The sequence below is a fragment of the Anolis carolinensis genome, chromosome 3 (genome assembly GCF_035594765.1).
Source record: "Anolis carolinensis isolate JA03-04 chromosome 3, rAnoCar3.1.pri, whole genome shotgun sequence".
Taxonomy (NCBI): domain Eukaryota; kingdom Metazoa; phylum Chordata; class Lepidosauria; order Squamata; family Dactyloidae; genus Anolis; species Anolis carolinensis.
Genome location: NC_085843.1, coordinates 24,723,356 through 24,748,633, shown reverse-complemented (window position 1 = coordinate 24,748,633; position 25,278 = coordinate 24,723,356). Strand labels below are relative to the sequence as shown.

At 38.3% G+C, this 25,278-nt stretch overlaps 1 protein-coding gene across 12 annotated transcripts in view; it reads right to left on the bottom strand.

The window, feature by feature from the left end:
• Positions 1–25,278, bottom strand: part of gria4 (glutamate ionotropic receptor AMPA type subunit 4) — a 328,810-nt gene that overhangs the window by 74,746 nt on the left and 228,786 nt on the right. For all 12 annotated transcript variants that reach the window (XR_010004061.1, XR_010004060.1, XR_010004063.1 and 9 more), the window contains exon 5: positions 5,491–5,544. Coding sequence is in view for 8 of the 12 variants with exons in the window: in XM_008108041.2 (XP_008106248.1) it covers positions 5,491–5,544 (54 nt within the window). In the remaining 4 variants the exon portion in view is untranslated. The remainder of the gene's footprint in view (positions 1–5,490; positions 5,545–25,278) is intronic.

Sequence of the window (25,278 nt, the reverse complement as noted above, 5' to 3'; positions counted from 1 at the left end):
AATTCAAAGTGTGGGTCATTGCCTATAAAATGTTAGATGGGTTTGTCCAATCTCTCTGAGAAACTGGATCTCCCTATATGAACCAGCTAGTTTCTGAAGATCTAAATGGTTAGATCTTTTTCCTGGTGCTACCACCATTTCAGACTTGCTTGGTAAGGACATGAGTGAGATCATTCTTACTGCCTGCTCTGACCATATTGGTTACATGCCTACATTTTGGATCATATGTTGCTTCTGGGGCCCCATCTATACTGCCATATAAAATCCAGATTATCTCCTTTGAACCAGATTATTTGGTAGTGTAAACTCATAATGTGGATTCTCTGCTTTGATAATCTAAATAATATGGTAATGTAGAAGGGGACATAGTTAAACCTGATTGTGTTTCCTTTAAATTATGCATAACTAAATTTATATAAGGTTTAAAAAGAGGTTTTGATGAATTCATAAAGAACGAGGCTACCAACGGCTACAAGTAAGGCTGGCTCAATATCACCATTAGTAAGCCTGCCTTTTTATTTCAGTTATTAGTCAGCATAGGGTTAGTGGATAACCCTATGAACAGAATATTGGACAAGACAGGTATTTCATATGATGCAATAATAATAATAATAATAATAATAATAATAATAATAATAATAATAATTTTATTTTTGTATCCCGCCTCCATCTCCCTGAAGGGACTCGGGGTGGCTTACATGGGGAATCCCCACAACATAGCTAAAATGTGACACATTAAAATTCATAAACAACATCACAAAATAATATAAAACAAAAACAGTATAAAAACAGTCATCAACAAAAGCCAGTGAACCTGAAATAGTAAGAATAATAATTACGACTCTTCTTATGATCATGATTCTTTTGACTCTTCTTATGATTGTCCTCACATTTTTATGACTTTATTTTTTCATGGTTAAAAGAATACAGCACTTTGGGATAGATCCATTTTAATTATAGATATTCTCTACATCTAAGTAAGGCACTTACTATATTGATTTAAATCTACTCTCACAGCTTTTGTTATTGTTTGGCAATATTGCTTGACAATGTAAAAACAAGATAGCCCTCTTACTATAGGGAGCCTTTTTTTTTTGCTGTATAATGGTACAGCAATGAGAAATGCACTGTAAAATGTGACTTCTTGCAAAAGCATTTTAAAGGGATTTAATCCCAGTGTAAATTGGTTTGTGAATTTCCTGAGGTAATTAAAAAAAGAAGAAAGAAAAATTAAAGGCAGATTATCTAAACCAGTGGCTCCCAACCTTTGGGCCTCCAAGTGTTTTGGACTTCAACTCCCAGAAATCCCAGCCAGTTTTCCAGCTATTAGGAAATGTGGGAGCTGAAGTCCAAAACACCTGAAGGCCCAAAGGTTGAGAACCACTGATCTAAACTCTCTTGTACCTTTGAGGTCTGTTTAGATCATATGGATTTTTTTTGAGAATTTTCACACACAAAAAAACCAATGTTGGGAATGTAAACAGGATAGGATACACTTGGGTTACAGATTATGTGGATTAAGCTGGCATGAAGTGAGTGTTGAACTAGAACAAGGTTTGAATCCTTGCTTGGCTTTGGAAACCCACTGGACCAAAATATAATCCACAAAAACCAAACACCTTGAACAAATCACACTCTTTCCATCTAAAAAGAAGGCAAGGAGAAATAGACACTGAATAAATCTTTGCAAGAAACCCTTGTGTTAGGTTTTCCTTAGGGTTGCCATAAGTCAGAAACAACTTGAAGGCGTATAATAAAAATAGCTTGTGGTAATGAGGAGTAAGACATTTTGTGGCCATATTCTGTTACCAACTTCTTAGCTTGTTCATATAACTTTTAAGGGCAGAATTTAACCCAACCTCAGTTAGGAAGTGTAAGATAGAGTAGTGTGCTCTGTGAACAAATCTGTCTGTGTCACTGCCGTCTGGAAAACTGACAAGTACACAGGACTATAAATAACAGAAAAATCTCCACAAATGTGCAATACACCTGACTTTACATGACAGTAAAGAAGAACTCTACACATTAGTACTAGGTGTGGTCACTAGACAAGGTGTCACTAGAGACATGACAGACAGTAACAAGACATGGGATGAGTCATATGATAAAAAAGCTTTTTTGATTGGTAAAAGGAAAACCCTAATGGGTGTAGGAAGAAAATGAAGATGAGAAAAGATCTTATCAGACGGCCTTATGTTGAACTTCCAGTGCAGAATATGCTGTTTTCATTCATTATGATGACCATTCCTCATAGCCCTAAAATGCTGATTTAGTCTGCACAGGTAATATAGATAGCTATGCTATACTGAGAGTAGATATACTAATGAATTATAATGATTGTTGCTAAGATTTAACAAGGATTAACCATATATTTCACAGAAAACTCTTAAAGCTGGGCAAATTCCTTAAACAGATAGGATTGCAATTCTATGATGATTAATTGTCTATGGTATTTTGAATATACAAGAAAGTGAATTCTGTATAGAAACTAAATAACAATGATGATGGATAGAAAAATAAGATAAATGATTTAGAAGGATGATGTTTTACAAGTGTTAACTGTTACCAAGCCTCTTAAAGAAATTATATAGATCAGAATTCAATTCTTATGAAAGTCCTTATGAAAACATGTCATCTATTATGGCCATATAATATGATATAATTATGCTTCACTTATAGTGCTATATTATATAATGAAGCTTAAGTCTCCAAACATTGTTAATGAAACATATACATTCCTAGTAAGGTTTCTCCTTACTCCTTATTTTTGCATTTATTGATATTTATAATAAAAAGTACCAAAAGAGTCTGCTCTTTTCCCATATAAAAATGCTGAAATTCCAAGACTCAGAAATGCTTAAATTGAATGTTGATGTTATCATAGCTTTCTGGTGATGTTATCATAGCATTCTGGTGACCAGAAGTTGACAATGGGTCCCTGGACACTATCTAGAATTAGCTGACAAATAGGAGTGTGCAATTCGGCAAAAGCCCATGTCATTTTCTGTGCCTGATTTTTCAGGGGGTTTCTATTTTCATACTGAAAAGATTGGGTCCATTGCCACTAATTGGGAAACCTTAGAAGCTAATTTCTCTGTCATTTTATGCCTATCAGCATGAAACTAGCCTCATGTGTAGGCAGCATTTACTTCTGCAAGCCTGCCAATGTTCAGAATGTTTTGCCAGTCTACATTTTTTTAAAAAATTCCAAGTTTTTTTTACCATAACATTAAAAAAAACCCACAAGAGAGGGTCCTGGGAATTTGAAGTCCCAAGCGCACGCCACAAGAGGGGACAAGAATGGTCACAGTCAGCCAGGTCTCTGATTGGCTTAGAAAGAAAGTGAGAAACACACACAGAGAAAATCCTCAACTCCCATCATGCCCCAGGAAGGAGCACAAGGCTCCTTCAATGCTTGTGTAGCACAAAGTGCTGCTGGGAAAGTGAGTTCCCATTTGCCTCAAGTGGGCTCATTTCTCCTTCATTTTTAGGTCTATACAATCAGGAAAGATTTTTAATGTCTGGGTATTTGTACTAGCAGCAATTAATTAACAACAACAAATAAATTAATTAATATGTGGTCATAATTTATTGAGGACAGATATATGGAAAAACTTTTTTTAAAGAAACATCATTTTTGCAGATGCAGAAAAGGCCATTGACAGGGTAGAATGTCCCTATCTTCATAGGTATTGAAGCAATATAAGAATGCACAATGTGTTAGAAAATGTTTGTGATTCTATTTATATAAATGAATATTTATTTCTCCTTTTAATACATTTTGTGCATTCCTTGCAAATTTCCTGTTCCTGAAGCATTGGTTATACATTTCAAAAATTAAAGGGAAAGGTTCCATTTGCTTACTTCAAAATATAGATCTTAGCCTTCTGTTTCACTGAATTTATATTAATTTCAAGTTTAAAATGTTCACATTCTCTTTAAGAGCTTTCCAATTTATCTTGGGAGTCTTTGATTTTAACCTTTGAAAAAGAATGTAAAATATGCTCACATAATTTCCCAACTTCTTTTTCTATAACTTCTACTGGACCCATTTTTGGCATAGGATCTTTAATGCTAAAAGTAATGCAGGGAGATCAGCACGATATAGGAGAGTCTCCCCCTCCCGCAGCATGTCCCCCAATTTGCTGAGGGGATCCCTCAATAATTGCAAGTGGGTCAATTTACTCTGCCTTGTCTGTTTTACTAGTAGAAGAATTATTAATAACTTGTTGTAAGTTAATTAAGTAGTTGATCAAACAACCTATTAGTCAAAATAAATAGGCAATTAATCCATCAAAGACAATAGGCAGTGAATTAGTTGAGGACAGCAGGCATGAATTAGTTGAGACAGGCAATAAGTTATCAAGATAACAAATTAGTCAATGACAATATGCAGTAACTTAACCAAAAGCAACTCGTGAATTAGGTGATACATTAATAGAAACAAATATTTGATAAATTAAACCAGGCCATTAATTAGCCAGTAAATTAGATAAGATAAATGCTAAGTGAATTAGTAAGAGTGACTAGATAGCAATTAGTCAAAACAAGATAAGCAGTAAATGTATTAGTCATTATGGCTCAATAGCTTCTCTTCTATGTATAGTAAGTGAGTTCAAATAGGTTAGTTAGTTAAAGGCCAGTCAAGTTTCTTGTCCTGTTAAAAGAAATTACCAAATTAATTAAATCTTGATCAACTTGTATAAGACAAGGACAGTAAACTCACTCAGATAATCAGTTTATTGCTCTTGTTATCCATTCACTGGTAAGTATCTTCTGTCTTTATATCAGAAAAATCAAGCTTAATGCACTTAATAATGTGTACAAAGAGAATTTTAAACTTCTCTTTACACATGAATGTTTTAATGATTTTTATGATCACATCATATAGGCATCCAAAGTGTGTCCCCTGATGCACATGCACAATTGGTAGTGTCTCTATCAAGGCACAACATACTTGCAGCTCACACAAATTCAGGGCAGATACTGGAGGAACCTTCCCCTAAGATTTGTGTACCTGGACCTTGTGGTGAAGACCACTTCTTTGATGATCCACATGGTCAAAGACTAGAAGGCTTTGTTGGAGGCCATGCATTTGATAGTAGGGTATACATTTAAGGTATGAATGCCTCTTACATGCCCATATAATTCTTATAAAATGACCCTACCTTTAGTGCAGTGTGAATTTGCTTCAGCGGCGGGTAATGCTATATCATTTACTGCTGCAGTATTTACTTTAATGTACATAGTTCTGACGGAAGAAAAGCAAAGTGGTTCTGGAACAACTAGAGAATAGGGCCTTGACGCATTGATTAACATGCAGTCAAGTACTTTAAATGAGGACCAATCTCTCTGCAAGACATTGGCATCTTCTCTACTGAGACAAGATATCACCGCTTTAGTTCTCATCAGATCATGGTCTTGATTTGAAAGAGCCATGGGGAATTTCACTAGCTAAGTATGAATAAAAATGTAAAATAGAGTTCTTACCAGATTTGCTAAGATGTAATGGTAGCCTTTAACATGCTTCCCAACACTCACAATCTGTAAGAAGAGAGAAAGAAAGAGAACATGAATCTTACATTATTAATAGCAGTGGTATAATTTATTACATATAATCATACAGCCATATAACACTGGAATTATTTGACCTCTATATCAACACAAAAAAGAACCTAATAATTAAACACCCAGAATTTAGAACATTAAAGGAGCTCAAATCTTTCAAATTGGAATTAAATTACTACTCCATTACATGGCTCATGTTCTGCAAGCAGCAATACACTTATCTGGAAGGTCAGTTTGTTTATAAGGCAGAGATTTCCAGATCCAGAGACTATGTTTTTAAAATCTGTATATAAATACAATTGGATATAATTTAATTTTTTTCTAAAAATGGCTCTCGATGTCTTGGAGATAGTATCACCATGTGTTTTGCCTTCTGCAGCCAGACCTTTTTCTTCCCCAAAAGTAAAATGGATGCCAACTCCAGTTTATGTCTTGATTAGAAAAAAGGCCCAGTGGTAAAATGCTGCTATTTTATAAAAGCAGAAAAATCCAGAAATATAAAAAGTTAATTGCATGACCTAGGACCCTCAAAACCAGCCTTGAATATGGCCCATGGGCACCACATTCCCAGCTCTTGTTGTAAAGAAAGAATAACCAGTGAATTTACAGAGCTGGGCATTGGAATCCCACAAATCACTTTGAGATTAATCCATCACCTCAACAGCAAATCAATTCAGAGTCTGATAATGCATTAGGTCACCAAACATCTTCTACCTCCCGGGTTCAGTCAGATACTTTCAGATTCCAATGCTGAGGCAAGATCATAAATCTTTGACTATCAGAAAAAGAAAACGGCTTAAGCTAGTAAAACTAAGAATAGCCCAAATCAAATTCTGGGATCTTATCAATTTATTTATTTAGTGGTTCCAAACTACCCATGACAGTACAACAGCAACATAGCATGGGATTTATCTTGTGTCGGCTTTTGCTTAATGAGTAGAACTCTAAGCTCTCAGATCACCTGTTTCTCTTCAGAAACATTCCAGATACTGCAAAATCAGACACACTGTATTTATAGACCCCCTTTCCAAACATTTAAAAAATGACAGAATAACACATACATTTGAATATTGAAATTGGACCCTCTTTCGGAATCATGTATCACTTGTCCAAAACTGGGTTTCTGTTCTTGAGACAGGAACAGAATTCAAAATTATCTTAACAGATTAGAGAGATGGGCCGAAACAAATAAAATGAAGTTCAACAGGGACAAATGCATGATACTACATGTAGGCAGAAAAAATGAAAGGCAAAGATACAGAATGGGGGATGCCTGGCTTGACAGCAATACGTGTGAAAAGGATCTTGGAGTTCTCGTGGACAACAAGTTAAACATGAGCCTACAATGTCATGCGGCGGCTTAAAAAGCCAATGGGATTTTGGCCTGCATAAATAGGAGTATAGTGTCTAGATCCAGGGAAGTCATGCTACCCCTCGATTCTGCATTGGTCAGACCACACCTGGAATACTGTGTCCAATTCTGGGCACCACAATTGAAAGGAGATGTTGACAAGCTGGAAAGCATCCAGAGGAGGGCAACTAAAATGATCAAGTGTCTGGAGAACCAGCCCTATGAGGAATGGCTGAAAGAGCTGGGTATGTTTAGCCTGCAGAAGAGAAGGCTGAGAGGAGACATGATAGCCATGTATAAATATGTGAGGGGAAGTCATAGGGAGGAGGGAGCAAGCTTGTTTTCTGCTACCTTGGAGACTAGGACATGGAACAACGGCTTCAAACTACAGGAAAGAAGATTCCACCTGAACATTAGGAAGAACTTCCTCACTGTGAGAGCTGTTTGACATTGGAACTCTCTGCCTCGGAGTGTGGTGGAGGCTCCTTCTTTGGAGGCTTTTAAGCAGAAGCTGGTTGGCCATCTGTCGGGAGTGCTTTGAATGCAATTTCTTGCATTTCGGCAGGGGGTTGGACTGGATGGCCCATGAGGTCTCTTCCAACTCTATGATTCTATGATTCTATGAGTGATTCCAGAGAAATATGTATAACTTCTAGATCTGGTTTGGGTTACTGTGGTCTGGTTTTGAGAAGACATTTTCTGACAGCTAAGGACGCACACCATAGGTACAATGGAAAGGTACCAGTATGTTGGATTTATCACCATATAGCTTCAATTTCATTGTATTGTATTAATATCTGCATGTTGTTTTTAGTTTTAAGCGAGAATCTTGTTCTAATGAAACTGACATCTTTAATTGAAAGCAACTATGCTGACTTCCTTTTTATTAAGACCAACAGATGAGAAAGTCTTGGAACATCACGAATGCTTCCATTCTTCTCCTTGTTATGTCATTGGATCCGATCTCTTCCTAGATTGTGTGTAATTTCCAATTACATTTTCAAAATTACAATTACATCTGAAGTGAATTCCAAAAATGTCATGCTAAAATAAATCAGTCTAAACGTGTCACTAGACTCGTCTTCCAATTAAACTGTAATTTTCCAGGGTTTCTAAGAAACTGAATGAAGATGACATTCTGTCTCAAATCTTAGATTATTGTTCACTCACTGCAAAAACTAGAAAAACAACTGAATATCAGGACACGGTCAAACCATCTGAAATTGAGTATCCCATCAAGTCCCACAAATAGTTCACTTCAGCATTTTTTAAAATTTACTATTTCTCTAAAAAAACCTTTCCCCTTTTATACATTTCTTACCCTGCGCTAGTAGTTCCAATGTAACTATTTATCTGTAGGTTTCCAACGTAACAGATACTCTCCTTCTACACTGGACCCACTCTGATTAACTCTGTCCCCTCCATCCACCCAGTTTTATCTTGTACTCAGTCACCATGACCATGAGGTCTATCATCAAGCAGAAGATGTATTTATTCTTATGAAGGGCATGGACCTGTCCATGGATATCTGATTTCAGAGCTCTTTTCCAGATACTCTTACCCTATTATTATTATTATTATTATTATTATTATTATTATTATTAAACTTTATTTGTACCCCGCTAGCATCTCCCGAAGGACTTGATGTGGCTTACAAAGGCCAAGGCCTCAACACACAATATAACAATACAAAACAAAAAGCAAATTAAAAACAATTAAAACAGTATAAACAACAAGCAATAACAATACGCTAAAACACAATAGAACTGGGCCGGGCCAGAGTAATGGGTACAAGATTCCTATGCCATTAGGAAGATGACTAGAGAAGGACAAGTTTGGAAATGCTCTTTAGAGAATTTCACCTGACACCTCATGTTCACCAGACATCTCAGTGTTATATTTTAGAATGATAGGCAAAGCCCATCTTGTTCATCTCAAACATCATGTAAAACAACTTTATTGTGTTTATTTCATTGTATCATATTTGGTTTCAGCAACTATTTAGCAGCTATTTTAATTTTGTTGACCTATTTATGGGTCAATATAAGTGCAGTATCTGAATTCTTATCAGAAAAGGGAACTGTCTCCATGTTTCAGTAGAGAGAGTGGAGAAAAACAAAAGCTTAGTCTGTTTTGGGAGAATCTGGAAAAAAATATCAACCTCCTTTACTCTCTCTGCAATAGTACAACTGTTGAACTTGTTAAATGTTTGAAATGGGCAAATAATGGTTATGTTGATGGTGACTCTTTGGTACACCCCCCCCCCCCCCAAAGAATAGAAAGGGTTTGTGTTCTTCTTTTGGAATATTGGTGCTCTATTGGACCCTCTATTTTCCCATGGGTCATATCAAAATTCACAATTTTTGACCCCAAACTTTATATGCAAGTATATTTAGACAGCCAATTCTTATGAATATACCCTATCTTCTCTTATTTTGGAAGCTACACGAGATTGACTGTTTGTATTTGGATGGGAGAATTCAAGGAAATATCAGGAATGTTACAGGTAGAGAAAAAAATCTTGCCTGAAACTTTGAAACTATACTAGTCAACTTTTGAAGATACTAGGCTAGCCTAATCAAAGATATAACTCAGTATAAAGTAGCTATTTCAATTTTGAAGAAACAAAATTCAAAATGATATTGATGGGCAAGAATACTAGGCCAGAAGAAAACTGATGTAACTGAACAAAAATAAATTTAAAAGCTTGCATTTAAATATAAAAAATTCAGAAACAAGTATACAATGATAACGATGTTGCTCACACAGGTGACTTTGTGAGTTACAAACTGAACCTGAGCCAGCAATATGTTGTACCAGCTGAAAACATTAATGAAATATCAGTCTCCCAAAATGGATACCATGAAAAGATCACAAGCAGTAATAGTTTCATTTTGTTTTGAAGTACATTTGGTTTGCAGAATGGTGCCCATTTTAGGGCACCGCATTTCAAAAATGACTTTCACAACCTGTAGCACTTTGAGTGATCAAGAGGGTGGGGGAGACATAGCCTGCTCTGAGAATCCAGACCCTGTACACTGAAACATTACTATAGGGGAAGGAACATTTGGTATGAAAGATCAGAATGGAATACAAAACTGTTGGTGTGCTAGATGTGTGGTGAAAACCACAGAGAGAAAGAGACAGAGACTGCATATGTATAAGCATATTTTGATTCTCTCCTTCTTGTTTCTACTTTGCCCATTCATCCAATTTAGGCAGAGCAGGCAATTGCTGGTCAACATTTAGGGCCAAATAGGGTCAGTATGGTTTAGTGGTTTGAGTGTTGGTGTAACAACGACAACGACGACAACAACAACAACAACAACAATCTGTATTTGTATTCCGGCCTATCTCCCAGAGGGGACTTGAGAAACCAGGAAATGCATGTAGGATCTCATGACTGACCAAATCAAGTGTCCTAGGATGCTTCCAGCCTGCTTCGGGGATGGAACCCCACACCTCCTATCACACAATGTCTTATGACTTCCGGTGGAGGCCCCACCCCCAACAGGGTTGGAAACATCCTTGGACACTTCCCTTCAAACATGGGAGTCTTCCCGTGGCTTCAATGGAGCTTCCCCTGTGTGATGGGGAAGTCCCATCGCACTGGAGCAGTGCAAAGGGATGGAATCGCTCTTTACATCTGCCATTTCACCATGCTGAGTGTGATAACGTTGAAAGAGACGTTGGACAAGTCACACTCAGCCTCAGAGGATGACAATGGAAAACCCTCTCTGAACAAATCATGCCAAGAAAACCCCATGTTGTTCTATGTCACCTTGTGTTTGCCCTAAGTCTGAAATCACTGGAAGACATAGAACAACAACAAAGGAATTTTCTCTTCCCTTTCAGAAGGTTCCTCCCCACCACTGTGTATGTGTGGAGTTATGGGGGAAATTGGCTCCGGGTATGGCACTATAAATAGGAGCAATTGAGGGAGATGTGATGGTGAACATACTAAAACACTGATTCAGTGAGGGCAATTTCTACAGATTTACTTCTGTAGGTTGCAGTGCATAGGATGTGAGAAAAGAGGTCAACCTGGGGTGGGTTTTCTCTTTATGTCACAGGATAGGAGAGGGATGTTTGCCTTGTTGGCAATTTTGCCCAGCCAAAATAGTGACTGGCACTCAGAATATGGATGTTTCACTCAAGCATGGCTGAATCAGAGGTCAAACGGGTACTCCTGATTCAGCTGGAACTCAATTTAGGCTCCTTCCCCCTGCATATCATTAAAGGTAAATATTTATATAATTAACAAAGTGCCCCTGTAGTATGCAATTCTGTTAGCTGGTTTCATCATTTTCTACTGGTAGTTGAAAAGCAACAAGAAACTGACATTTTTTCTTACAATATGGATAAGATATGATTTCTTTTCCTAGAAACTGCAAAAATTTGTCCAAACTGGGTAGGGTAAACAAGCTGCTGCCATAATTTTAAAAATTAAAAGCATTGGATGAATTATTTGTATCTTTGCTATCAGTCTTTTGTTATCCATCTTTCTTTACTTTTCCTTGTGTATATTTAGCTCCAAAAACTGGGAGTGGGGGACCCACCAGATGTACTCAGAAACAATGTGCAAATTGCAGAAACTTCAATGAAAAATAAAGTGCTCTTTTTCTTAGTCTAACCACTTCTTGCTGACAACTTCTCAGCAAGCTGTCTTGATGTGTCAGTATCTCTCTGAGGGAATGAGAAATCTTGTGAATATTGTTCATATACTGCTCTTCAAATATCTGGAGAAATAGTAAATTTATACTTGGTTGTGGAAGAAAAAGGTACTGGAACCAAAAGATGGAAAACTCAGGGGGGCAGATTTATTGTCGGATAATATTGGGACATATTTCCTAATGTCAAGAGCTATTTAACAGTGGGACACCTTCTTGGGTGGTAGTACAGTTTTCTTCACTTTAGACATTTAAACAATTGTTGAATGACCATCTGTTAGGGCTTCTGTAGATGCACCCTATAGTGCAGATTCTGCTTTTCAGAGCATACATCTCTTAAATCCATTTGAAACTAACATGGTAGCAGAGACTTGAAATTATTTCTCAAGATACCTCTTTTTAGGTTAAAAAAAGACTCACGTTCAAGTTAAAACATCTGTTGTATGGCATTGTTGCTTCTTATTGTTAATTGACACCAAGATAATTTTTACTCTTTTTGATGACCCCATTCTCAACTGCCCTGCTTAGGTCCTGCAGACCCAGGGCTATGCTTTCCTAATTGAATCTGTTATGCAATCTTTGCCTTTTCTTATTACCGCCCCCCCCTCCCAAGTTTACCAAGACTTATAGTCTTTTCTCATGATATATCCAAAGTACAACATACCCAGTTTAATTGTTTCATTTCTAGCTAGACTTCAGGCCTCATTTGTTCTAGAACACACTTCTAACGACCTCATCACATGGGGCAAAATTGCCTGTCCTATGACATTTTCCTCTCAGTTCAGATCTATATCCGACTGGACTCTGTCCCTGAACTGAGGTGGAAGATTCATAAGAAGGAGCAAGGGGAACACAAGAGGCTTCCCGTGTTCTTATTGAGAAAAATGGGGGGAAGCTGGATGGCAACACTTCCCCTTATGGGATAGGTAAGGGGTAAGGGGCAATGTGGAGTGCAAGGCAATGGGTTCCCCATGCTGCCTGCTGGATTTGCCATGATGCATGGCAAATCCCTCCGCTGTTTCTCAATGTAAGAAAGTTTAATTGTGCAGAGGCTTCCCCACAGAACTGTTGGGCTATCAACTTTTGGAGAGAAAAAAAATAGAATAGAATCTCTCCAAACAATAGATGGTAAGAACTGTGACTGTTTCTATCAAGTAAAAGAGGCAAGAGACCAGACCTGCAATATTGTGACAGGAACAATAATGTCAATACCTTTTGTAAGAAATGAAATTTCTATGCAGCACCTGAAGCAAGGATAAATCTTTCAAAAAGTCATCCTCAAAATATTTTCAAAGCCTTTGAGGGCGGTTAAAAAAACACACCAGGATTATTCACTGAGTGATGATAACTGTTCACTCTGGCTCAGTAGTGTTAAAGCTGGGCTTTAGACAAAAACTGTAATATAGCAGATTTTACAGGTTCATTCAAATAGGCAGCTGGCACCTAGACACCCAATGACGAGTTTCATTCCCTGATGAAAACAGAAGTTCCAGCAAGAATGAAGCTGGCAAGACACTCATAACTGGAAGGCAGCAGACTTTATATTAAATGCTGATTGTTATATCTATGAAGAAAGCACCTAGTTAGGCTGGAAAGGAGTGATAAGAAGCTTGTATTAGAATGCATTTACAAGAATCATTCTGGCAAGCTTCTTACTTTCCTATTGAGCTCTTTTGGAAAGAAAGCTTTAATTTTTCACTGCACAGTTCTGAGGAATTTATGCACATGTTCACCATAGAAGATTTTGGTCTCATGTCTAGATTCAAATACTTCAGGCCACCTTTCCTTTTGTGTTGTCGAAGGCTTTTATGACTGGGATCACAGGGTTGTTGTATGTTTTCCAGGCTGTATGGCCATGTTACACAAGTATTCTCTCCTGATGTTTCTCCCACATCTATGGCAGGCATCCTCAGAGGTTGTGAGATAAAACCTTTCCTTTTGTTGTTGTGTGCATTCAAGTCATTTCTGACTTATGGTGAACCTAAGCTCAACATATTACAGGGTTTTATATTCCCCCTGTGAGACAGATAAGGGGCAATGTGGGGCGCAGGGCGACAGGTTCATATTAAGACTCACCCAGGGTCATCCAGTATGTTTCCATGGCTGAGTGGGAATCATACCCTGTTCTTTGTAGTCTTAGTCTAATGCTCAAATGCAGTGTAGTGGGTGTTTTCTCTATCATACTGAAATACCATTTCTGACTATAACATTTGGAATAGTGACTGTAATCCCTATCAAAACATAGTTTATTATTGCATTCCATCAGATCTTAAATCATTGCATTCCATCAGACCTTTTATAAATGGAGAACTCTTTGTACATTTACCTGCAACCGTGTCCTGACACACACAAAATATGCCATTGCACTTGCAATCATTTGCTACTGTATTGTTGAATACTTTCATGGTTGGAATTACTGGGTTGCTGTGAGTCTTTTGGGGTGTATGGCCATGTTCCAGAAGCTTTCTCTCCTGGCATTTTGCCCACATCTATGGAAGACATCCTCAGAGGTTGTGAGGTATGTTGGAAACTAGGCAAGGGAGGTTTATATATCTGTGTAAGATCCAGGGTGGGAGAAAGAACTCTTGTTTGTTGGAGGCAAGTGTGGATATTGTAATTAGTCACCTTGATTAGCATTTGATGGCCCTGTGGTCTTCTTCCTGTCTGGGAGAATCCTTTGTTTGGAGGCATTAGCTGTCCCTGATTGTTTCATGTCTGGAATTTCTCTGTTTTCAGAGTGTTGTTCTTTATTTAATTTTCTGATTTTATAGTTTTTTTTAATACTGGTAGTCAGATTTTGTTCATTTTTATGGTTTCCTCCTTTCTTTTGAAATTGTCTACATGATTGTGGATTTCAATGGTTTCTCTGCGTAGTCTGATGTGGTAGGTGTTAGAGTGGTCAGAATGTATTCATACCGATAAAGCTCAGTAAAGAAGAAATGGAGCTAAAGTAGATTTTTAAGAAGTAGCTAAGAGATATTGTCCAATGAACAAAGCTTACTATTTTGTTATTGCTCTTCCAGTAGCTTAAGGGTTTTTTTTGGGTGAAAATTCTATTCCTGCATTTTGGCATCCAGGCATTAGATTATTATTTTGGTGCCACTTTCTTTAAAAAAAATTGCTGGACATACTGCTGATCATTCCCTTGTTTGTTATTTGTCTGGGCATATACTATGTGGGGGCTATTGTGGCATACTCTAGCCCAAGAGTGTGGCCCACGATGTTCAAGGTGAGGCGTAATCAGTGAATGGGTGGGTTAAGCCTATCTGTGTGTGCCCAAATAATTCTATTCACTTCTATGATTCTATTATTAGTTTGAGTGAGCTGAGACTATTCTGAATAGGAATGGGAGGATTTTAAGTCAGTGGTTCCCAACCTTTTTTTGACTAGGGACCACTTTGACCAGGCCACTCTCCAATATTAATATCAAAAGGGTTACGAATCAGTCTTTGGTCAACTTTAGATTGTTTGGTTATCTGGGGTGCTGATTCAGAAAAATGCATGGGATGACCACATCAGCTCTAGTTTCTGATACAGAACATATGCCATCTAGTAGACTCCATCTGCTCACTCACAGAAAGCCATATTTAATCATTTAGAGTTGATGTGGTCTATCCAATGCAATTTTCTGATTCAGCATCCCAAGTAACCTCAGGAACAGGCCTAAAAATGACACCCTTGCTTCCAGGCGCCACATGGAACGGCTCTGCTCATGGAGAGGAAGTGTTGTGACTCAGCTGGAACCTCAGAGTGACTCTGATGGGGATTATGGGATTCAGGTTCAGAGTGTCCCTGTTGTAGAAGATGAGAAACAGAGGGTATTCCCACAGCAGGGAATGGTGTTGATGATACTAAAACTAGCCAGGTGCAAATTGACTCAGAAAAGGAGGCCAGTTCTCAGTCTGATAGCAAGCAGATTGACGCTAACGAGCTGGCTGGCCTTGATAAAATGTAATCTTTAGAACGAGCTGATCATTTGGAATTCAGGGTTCAAAGGAGTGTGAGAATAGCAAAGAAGAAGGAGGTCAGAGGCCAAAGAAATGCTTTCATGCTTTGCAAAGGGTATTAAAATAGTGTGTTGGGAGACAAACCTTTGTCAAAGCAACTTTTCGTTCAACCAAGAAGCAAGTTCTTGTTCTACTGGATTTCTTGCAGCCTTTGGGTGTTCATGTTCATGGGACTTTGTCATGCTCTAATGGGACTTTGTTTATTCTTGGTGATTTCTTGGATTATACTCTAACGCTTTGTTTTGTAACAATTTTTTGGAACTTCACTTCTGCTTTTAAAGAACTATTTATCTTCTATTTTCTAATAAACTACAAAATACTTCAACCTGTGTGCATCCTGGTATATATAGCAAGGTGAACCTAACCTGTGGTGCGACAGGAAGGAAGGAGGAAAAACAGCAGTCAGGAGGCTTGTCGTTGCATCTCTTATGGGCAGTTGTATCTTTCTCCTCCCAACATCCCCGTTGCCTCGACACTATAAGAAGATTTCATGATACCAGTCACTCCCATTGCAATGGTGTAGTAATGGCAGCAACAGTGAGGCAGCGGACCGTATTTTAGTTCTTGGGGACCACTGGTGGTCCACAGACCACAGGTTGAGAACCACTGCACTAAGTAATAGATAATGTATGCTTGTGGCTTAAATACCTGTAAAGCACCAGGTCTTGCATGATTTTGACAGGTAAGCAGCATCAGATGTGGTTAGTACTTGGAAGGGAGACTGCCAAAAAGTACCATATACTGTAGTCTATATTTCAGAAGAAGGAACTGGCAAAAACACCTCTGGTTACTCCTTGCCTAAGAAAACTCAATGAAAATAATGGTGCCACCAGTTTATACTTGTCCTGCCCAAAGTGAGAAATGGGGAGGCTGATTTTCACTGCTGGGAGACAGAATGTTGTTGACAGTAGAGCTGATATGATCTGGATTATATGTTGTTGACTTAGGAGAGTGTGATTCATAGAGTGATTCCAGAAATCAATTGTTATTTTTAGTAGGAAAACACATTTGATGGTGATGGTAAGGAATTACATATGTGCATAAAGTAGATGGGTCTCTCTATTTTATTTCCACTTACACTTTTCAATGATAAAAGGGTCTTTCCATAAAGCGTTTGAAAAAGTAGATGAAATGAAAGGTCAGCTAAGTAATTATTGATAATTTTCTGTGTAGATAGACTGAGAGAGAAGCGTGGAAGTTAATTAATTTATAGCTGCTAACATGTTATCTACAGAGTTAATTTACAATGAAAGAAGTTCATTTTTAAGAAGGAGAGAGGTATATTTTGAAAGAACAAATTTACAAGGCAATTACGTCCAATTTATTTCTTATAAGCAAACAACCAAATGGATTTGGAAAAAAGAGGTTTGCCCTGAGAAGGAAACTAGAGAATGCAACAGGAGAGAAACATTAATTTCAGGCAAGATACATAGCTGAAAATGCTGTTTTTAAATGTAGCAATATTTTGCACAGATTGCAAAATTGCTTAAGCATCACACCTCTCTGAGAAGTCATAGCCAAATAAGTTTGACCATCCCAAACAAGTGGCAACAGATGAACACTGCTGAGTGCACTGAGAAAACATTTCTCTAGGGATATTGAGAAAAGTTGACCATAGAATTATGCTGGCACACTTACAGATACCTAGAGAAGTGTTCTCTCTACAGATCTCTAAATCTGGTAGAAGTTGACCATAGTGTTCTTTCTAGAAAATCCCACAGAAAACAAATCAATCAAATCCAGAATAATTCAATCTGTAAAAGTTAAACCCACAAATATGGAGGGCCATTGTATCCCCTTTTCACTATCCCCACAGATGAATGTATTTACTCTCCACAGTCTATGGAGAGTTCAGTTAGACATAAAGTTGAAAGCGTATTCCTTATAATTTACCCTCAATTAATGAAATTTCCTCAGAGATTCATGCCTAACATGAATTGCAAATGTTGTACCTATCTTCCAATGACTAGTGATCAGTCACAAAATAAAGTATGCTATCTCATGATACGTTCCTGTAATTTACTATTATCATCAAACCTGGCCAGGGTCTAACAGCCAAAATTCATTATTTTTTTTCTTAAATGAATATGGTCCCACTGAATAAATGGGGATTTGGTAAATCAATAGTTATGTAAATATAACTGATTCCATGGATTTATTCCGACTGAGTTTCATTTTAGGATTCATAGATTTATTGTGCTTTATGGATTATAGCAAAGTATTTGATTGAATAGATCATGACATACTATGGTTTTTTATGGGCATTAGAACATAATTTATAACCTTGATACTTTGATCATAGAAATGGGTGGTTTTAAATGACATTTACATACTGATTTTAGATGGACTCATTGTATTTTAAATTGCCTATTCATTTATGTTTTACAGTATTGTGTTATATTGTTTTATTAATTGATTATTGTGTGATTATTGTCCCTGTTATACTATTTATTGTATTTATTTTTTTCTATAAGCTGTCCCAAGTCCCTTTGGTGAGAGGGGGTGGGATATAAAGCTTATTATTATGGCTGACGCTGAAAGAAATGGGTACCCCACAATATTTGATTATCCTGGTGCATAATATGTATTCAGGACAAGAGGCTAGATGCAATTAAGAAAGCCATGGCCATGGCCTCTACACAGCCCACTTATCCCAGGCCTGATACAAGTGACAAATGCTGGGTTGGCCCAGGGATGCTTTAGACCACCACTCCCCAGCACAGGCAGGAGAGAGTCATCACCACCCAGCAGTGTTGAGCCCAGTTTGGTATCCCAGGATTGTCTTCTTTAATGTGTCCCCGTGAATCTGTCATGGTGGACAGTGGGTGCAACATGATTCATGTCAGTTACTCATTGCCTAGGAGCTCTTCAGATGGGGATAAAATCGGCAGCATGCACTGGTTTAGCCCAGGTCACCCACGGAGTCTGTGGGCTCCCATCAAATGATGTTGGAGCAGCTTCATGGGTGAAGGAGGGTGGAGCTGGCTATGGCCACGGGAATCCATAAGGGGAAGCTGCATGCTCTACACATGCTCCATGCTTCCCCTTGGGATCACCCTCAGCTGGAGCTGGGAGATGTGGGGTGTGGGGGCACCAGGTTCCCCACACACCCTGACGAAGCGGAGCAACTTTGGAGGCTATGTGACAAGGTTGCTACTAGAGTGACTTTAGCCAGGGTCCCAGAGTGATGCAGCACAGGAGAAATTGCCCCTTCTCTACTTTTCCCTTCTCCAGATGGCCTTAGCCCTTGTTAACCCAGATCAGTCTCTTGTAACTATTCACCAACCCTTCATGATAAATTACCAGTGTATATATGTTCCCTGAGTTTGCAAGTCTTGAGCAGAGCTTTTGCTAATAGGATGACTTTGAGTTTCTCCCATCTATAGAGTCCAAATAAATCAAAGTTGACTTGATGGCAGTTAACAACAACAAAATCAAAACCAGCAGATCTAGGAGTACTCACAAGTATTCCATAGAACTGGGGATTTGGCATTCATAGGTAAAGATAAAGGTTTTCCCCTGACGTTAAGTCCAGTTGTGACTGACCCTGGGGGTTGGTGCTCATCTCCTTTCCTAAGCCAAAAAGCCGGCATTGTCCGTAGACACCTCCAAGGTCATGTGGCTGGTATGACTGCCTGGAGTGCCGTTACCTTCCCACTGGAGCGGTACCTATTGATCTACTCACATTTGCATGTTTTCGAACTGCTAGGTTGGCAGGAGCTGGGGCTAACAGTCGGAACTCATTCCTCTCCTCATTTGAACCTGGCACCTTTTGGTCCGCAAGTTCAACAGCTCAACGCTTTAACACACTTTGAAATATAGTAGTAGAAATATTATATAAAGCAGCGGCTGCAGTAACTATTTTATTCTCTTACGTTCTAAAAATCACTTTACTATTTCAGGATGTTAAATGGAAATTGTTTATATTTCATTTTATACAATTATATATTAGACTACAGGAAGATTTGATTATAAGGTACTACATGTGCTTCAGAACACTCTGATGCTTTCAGCTGCAAATAAATACAGAGAATTACTTTCTATTGTGACTTTATTTCTGACTGCAATCTCTGTCAAATCAATTCTTGCTAAATTTGGATATGCCACAGCATTTGATCCCAGGCTCTTCATATCTTCAGCTGTCCTTTAAACTGAACTGAAATTTAAATGTAGCAAGATTTTTAGATAGGGGCAGTTTTATCCAGCTCAAAATAATGTAGGTTTTAATGCCATAACGGGTGAAATATATCAAACGTGCCTTGTTAATATAGTACATTAACCTGCAGAACCACTAGATGGCATCCCTTTACTACTATTCACAAATAGTACTGTAAAATAAACTTTAAGTCATTTTCTTAAAAAAAAGTAAGATTCACATACCTATTTCTTTTCAAGACATCATTTTCTCACTCAACATGACTGGATTCATATGATTTATGACCTTGAGAATTAGTCTAAGGATTTCTGAATACAGATTAGCTATACTTTGAACCTGGTTTGCTTATTTTGATACTGTCCTTCACCCTATCAAAATTTTAGGGCAGTGCAGAGTCATCTATAGACATAAGTTAATTGCTCTGTACTTAATTGCAGTACGCTTTATGTACTGGGAAAGTACAAGAAGGACTATCTCCATGGAAAAGCACTGAGATTAAAGTAATGGGAAGAAATATGAAAAGTTTTATCTGTGAAGATGCCTTTGGATACACATTTTTCACTTGATGTTGCATAATGAAGATGCAAGTGTTAACAGAGTAAAGCTTGGAATAATAACTTTCTGGACTTCAAGTTGCAGAATCCGCTAGCCAGTCTGAACATTCGGAAGACCAAGGTTACATCAACATTGTAGAATTGAGACAGTTTGACATCACTTTAGTTGCTGTGGCTCAATGCTATGGTACAATGGTAATTGCAGCTTTATAAGGCATTTAACCCTTTCTGTAAAAGAATGCTGCTGATGCCTCACCAAAGTACAAATCCTAATTTTCCCTAATATTGAGCCATGGCCATTAAGCTGATGTCAAACTGCATTACAGGCAGTCCCCAAGTTACAAACCAGGTAAGTTCTGTAAGTTTGCTTTTAAGTTGAATTTATTTGTAAGTCAGAACAGGTACATTTTTGAAATGTAACTCATTTATGTGTGTGTGCACATATAAACAAGTTTTGGATAGAATAGAAAAGGGTTAACACCCCTGTGATGTTTGTCTTGCTGTCTGTGCCCCTGTCCAGAAGATTTCAGCTCACTTTCTGTCCGATTTTGAATAATTCGATTTTGAAAAATTTGGCTTGTTGGGCAAACAAGGATTGGTGATAAAGCTTCAGTAGAGACCTGTTTTCTCCATGATAACTCTTTCAGGAGTGAATTTCCCTTCCTAGGGATAGATTTCTCTCACTTTTTGTTGTCTCATCCCCATTCTTAACTGTGAGTCATTTGTAAGTCAGATGTTTGTAACTCAGAACTTCTTGTACTTATAATCCAGATGCACCTTTAATGCAGGGATAACAGACATGTGTCCTTGTTAGTTAGAGGAGTCTATGAGTCTGTGACCCAATAGGAAGTTTTTCAAAAGGAAAAGAAACCTCAGCCACGCAGAAGTTAAGATAGATGTCCTTAGTCCCAATTCTTACAATTATGTAGACATTCCAAGTCTACAAATATTCAGTCTTCCATAGGGGCTTGTGATATGGCCTTCGCTCTACCTCCATATAGGGACTATCGTCTCATTTCCTTCCCAGCTGATTAAGAACTAGGAATGAGCTCTGTCTGACTTCAGAGGGTTACTCATAAACTTGGGTATATTGGTGTTTCAATTGGTAGTTCCACATTAGAGAAGAACTCACGAAAGCATTAGCCAACTGATCCTGAATCATTCACCCTGGATCTAAAAGTGGAGGCTGAGACTACTAGCTCTTTTGATGATGAGGGGAAAAGTTGTCCAAGCTAAGTGTGCATAGGACCAAACACTTGATCTTGTGCTGTGCTTCCCTCGGCTGGGAAGGAAATGAAACCATGGTCTTTAATCTCTCATGGTGGTCATCATCATAGGTTACCACTTGTGGATGAGTATGATTGCCATCCAAGTGTAAGGTCTTGGCGGTGGGTCCGTAGATGACTGTAGAGACTTATGATCCACATGTTCTTTTACACTGAGGATATTGATTTCCAGATGGAAGGCAGACCTGACAAGGGTTGGCTTAATGAGCTTTCCTCTTCATACATTTCTTCTTTTGCCCTCCATTAGTGCCTCTTCAAATGCCACAGAGCTGTTGGTAACAGCTGACCTTCAGTCAGAACATTTGAGGGCCAGTGCTTCCCAATTCTCTGTGTCTATGCCACAATTTTTAAGGTTAGCTTTAGGCTCAAATTTAAATCTCTTTTCCTGTCCACCAATATTTCATTTTCCATTCTTGAGTTGAAAGTATAACTGCTTTGGGAGACGGTGATCGGACATTCGGACAATGTTGACAATCCAGCTAAGTTGATGGCGGAGGATCATCACATCGATGCTGGTCATCTTTGCTTCTTCTAAAACACTGACATTTGTCCACCTGTTTTCCCAAAAGATTTGCAGGAGTTTTTGGAGGCAGTGCTGATGGAATCATTCCAGAAGTTGAGAGTGACGTTTGTAGATGGTCCATATTTTGTGAGTGTATAACAGGGTTGGGAGGACAATAGCTTTATAAACAAGCATCTTGGTATCCCTTCTAATGTTTCAATCCTCAAACACTCTCTGCTTCATTCAAAAAATGCTGGTGGTATGGCAAAGTAGTACAGCAAAGGCTAAGAGTAAAGAATGCAATCTGACATATATCTGTTCTGATGCATGAAATGTAATGCTTTCATTTGGTGTTCCTGAATGGCAGGGGGTTGGGCTAAATGGCCCTTGTGGTTTTTTCCAACTTTATCATTCTATGATTCTATGAATTTACTTCTAAGTAAAGCATGCATACAATTTAGTGAAAGACCAGTGGGACTGGCTACTACAGATTTTGGCTCAGTTACAAGAGAAAGGCAAATTTGTGGACTTGTTTTTCTATGTATCCTGATTAAATTTTAAAATGATAGTGTTCTAACAATGGGGCACCAGACTACAGCCAGGCAGGTTCCTTCACTCTTGCAGATTGGTAGAACAGAATAGAAATATCCAGGCACATAAAATATTTAAAGTACTCTGCTTCAGTTGGGTCATGCCAGCCATTCCACCTCCACTGCAATATTGTTTCTTTATTTCAGTATTTGGTTAGTCAGTACAAGATTCCAGTAAGAAACCCTTTCTTCCCACCCTGATATAAAATACCTTGAAATGATGAAGCTATTTACAGGATAGTAGAATCTGGTGAAGTCCTCCTACTATATATATATATATATATATATATATATATACATACATACACACACAGTAGAGTCTCACTTATCCAACATAAACAGGCCGGCAGAATGTTGGATAAGCGAATATGTTGGATAATAAGGAGGCATTAAGGAAAAACCTATTAAACATCAAATTACGTTATGATTTTACAAATTAAGCACCAAAACATCATGACAGACAACAAATTTGGCAGAAAAAGTAGTTCAATACGCAGTAATTGTGATGACTCATGGGCCATGTAGTCCCGTTCCTAGCACTGTTGTGACAGATGAAGAGGAAAACTTAGGTTTCCCACCGTTTCAGCCAGAATTGGAGCTTTTTCAGCCAGAATTGGAGCCCTTGCACCTGCAGGAGATTTGCCTTCCAGAAGTCTGCCAAACAAGCCTTGAGCCGAAATCTCCCCCATTTTCTCGCCGTGATTATTATAAACAACAGAAAGGCGCTCAGGAGGCGTCTCGCAGGAGCGCTAGAATTGCTGCCAGGCATTCAGCTGATTAAGCCTGCTTCCCATGGGAAACTTTAGGGAGTCATGCATCTGGACACAGAGAATGGCTTTCGGTTCTGGTTCCCCAGAGAATTGTTCTTTGGCGGGAAAACGAGACCCTATTTAGGTGTTTTGCCCACGTAGGAATCTTGCGGAGTCAATTCGTCAGCTTCGGGAGTAGGTTGTGTTTGGACTACGCTACTCCCGCGTCCAAGCCCTTTGTTCCCGTTTCCAGCCTTGCCTTGCTTCCCAGGACCTTGTCTTGCTCCACGGACCTTGCCTTGCTTCCCGGACCTCGCCACGAATTTACCACGGATCCTGTTCTTGCTCCTCGTTTCTTGTTGCCTTGAATTAAGCCTAGTGTTCCAAGAATCAAGTTTACTTCCTAGCCTTGCTTAAGTTTCATGGACTAAAGGACCTTGTCATCTCCCCTCACTTTGCTTGGCAAAGTGAGTGTTTCGGTTACTGGATTACAACTTTGGACCTTAATATTTCATATTGGACATTGTTTCTTGGGACTAATTTTGACCTTTCCTGAAAGGTCTACTTCTGGACTATTTTCTACACTTGTTTTTATTAACTTTATATACTCCTACAATAAAGATATTAGATAGATTCTGGCCTCTGTGTATGGTTATTGGTGCTCTGCAGCCTGGGTCCTGACAGTAATGCTATGTAGTAATTACTGTATTTACTAATTTAGCACCAAAATATCACGATATATTGAAAACATTGACTACAAAAATGTGTTGGATAATCCAGAACGTTGGATAAGTGAGTGTTGGATAAGTGAGACTCTACTGTATATAGAAACTAGTGTGACAATGTGTGTGGCTTCAAGGTGAACTGCAGGGAGATAAAGTGGTTGGCTGCGAACCCTAAATTATTCACAACAATGAAAACCAAAGGTAGATTGTTAGGTCTCAATAATCTCTCTACAAAATGGATAAATGAGTCACAAAATGAGAAAAGGAATTCAATGTTAATGAATTCAAATGGTGCAAATCGAGGCAGAAAAAAATCCAATGTCCTATACACCTGTCATGGTCTGAATTAGTTGTGAACACTCAAAAAATTTAGGGCTTGTAGCAGACAGCCATAAAAATCTCAGAAGAGGAAGAAGATGGTGACAAACTCAGTACTGTATTAGGATTATTAGGAAACAGCCTGAAATCAAAGCTTTCATTTTGCTCACTTTCAAGGAGCTTTCACAATGATGCTACATGTTGAAGGGATTTGAACTGGATGGCCCTTATGATCCATTCTAACTCTCTTATTCTACCATTCTAAAATATTGTGTGCAGTTCTGGTCTTTATCTCCAAAACATTTTCATATCATTGGGGAAAAGTACATTAATGACCAGCCAATATAATCAGAGTCCTGGAATATCTTGCCTATAGGAGAGACTCGTAGATTGTTTGATCATTAAAAAAGACAACCAAGGCAGCAAAAGAGAGGATTATAATATTATTAAATGGTATGGAAAGAAAGTGTGATCTCAAGGTCTAGAAATTGGATTTATCCAGTGAAACTGATTTCAGTAATTATAAAACAACACAAGGCAATGTTTCCTCATACAACGTTCTGTTTGCTTGTAGAATTCATTGCCAAAGGACTTGTTGATGGCCACTAGCTTAGATGGCTTCAAAGAAGGTATAAGTGGTTCAGAGACTTCAAAAAAACACTCTAACATATTGATGTCATGTTATTTAACTCATGATTCAGTATTATTGAGAGAGGATCTTGTTACGTTCCACCATCCTCACAGGCACATTTCGTGGGAACAAGGGAGAAGGCCTTCTCAATGGCTGGAACTCCCTTTCAAG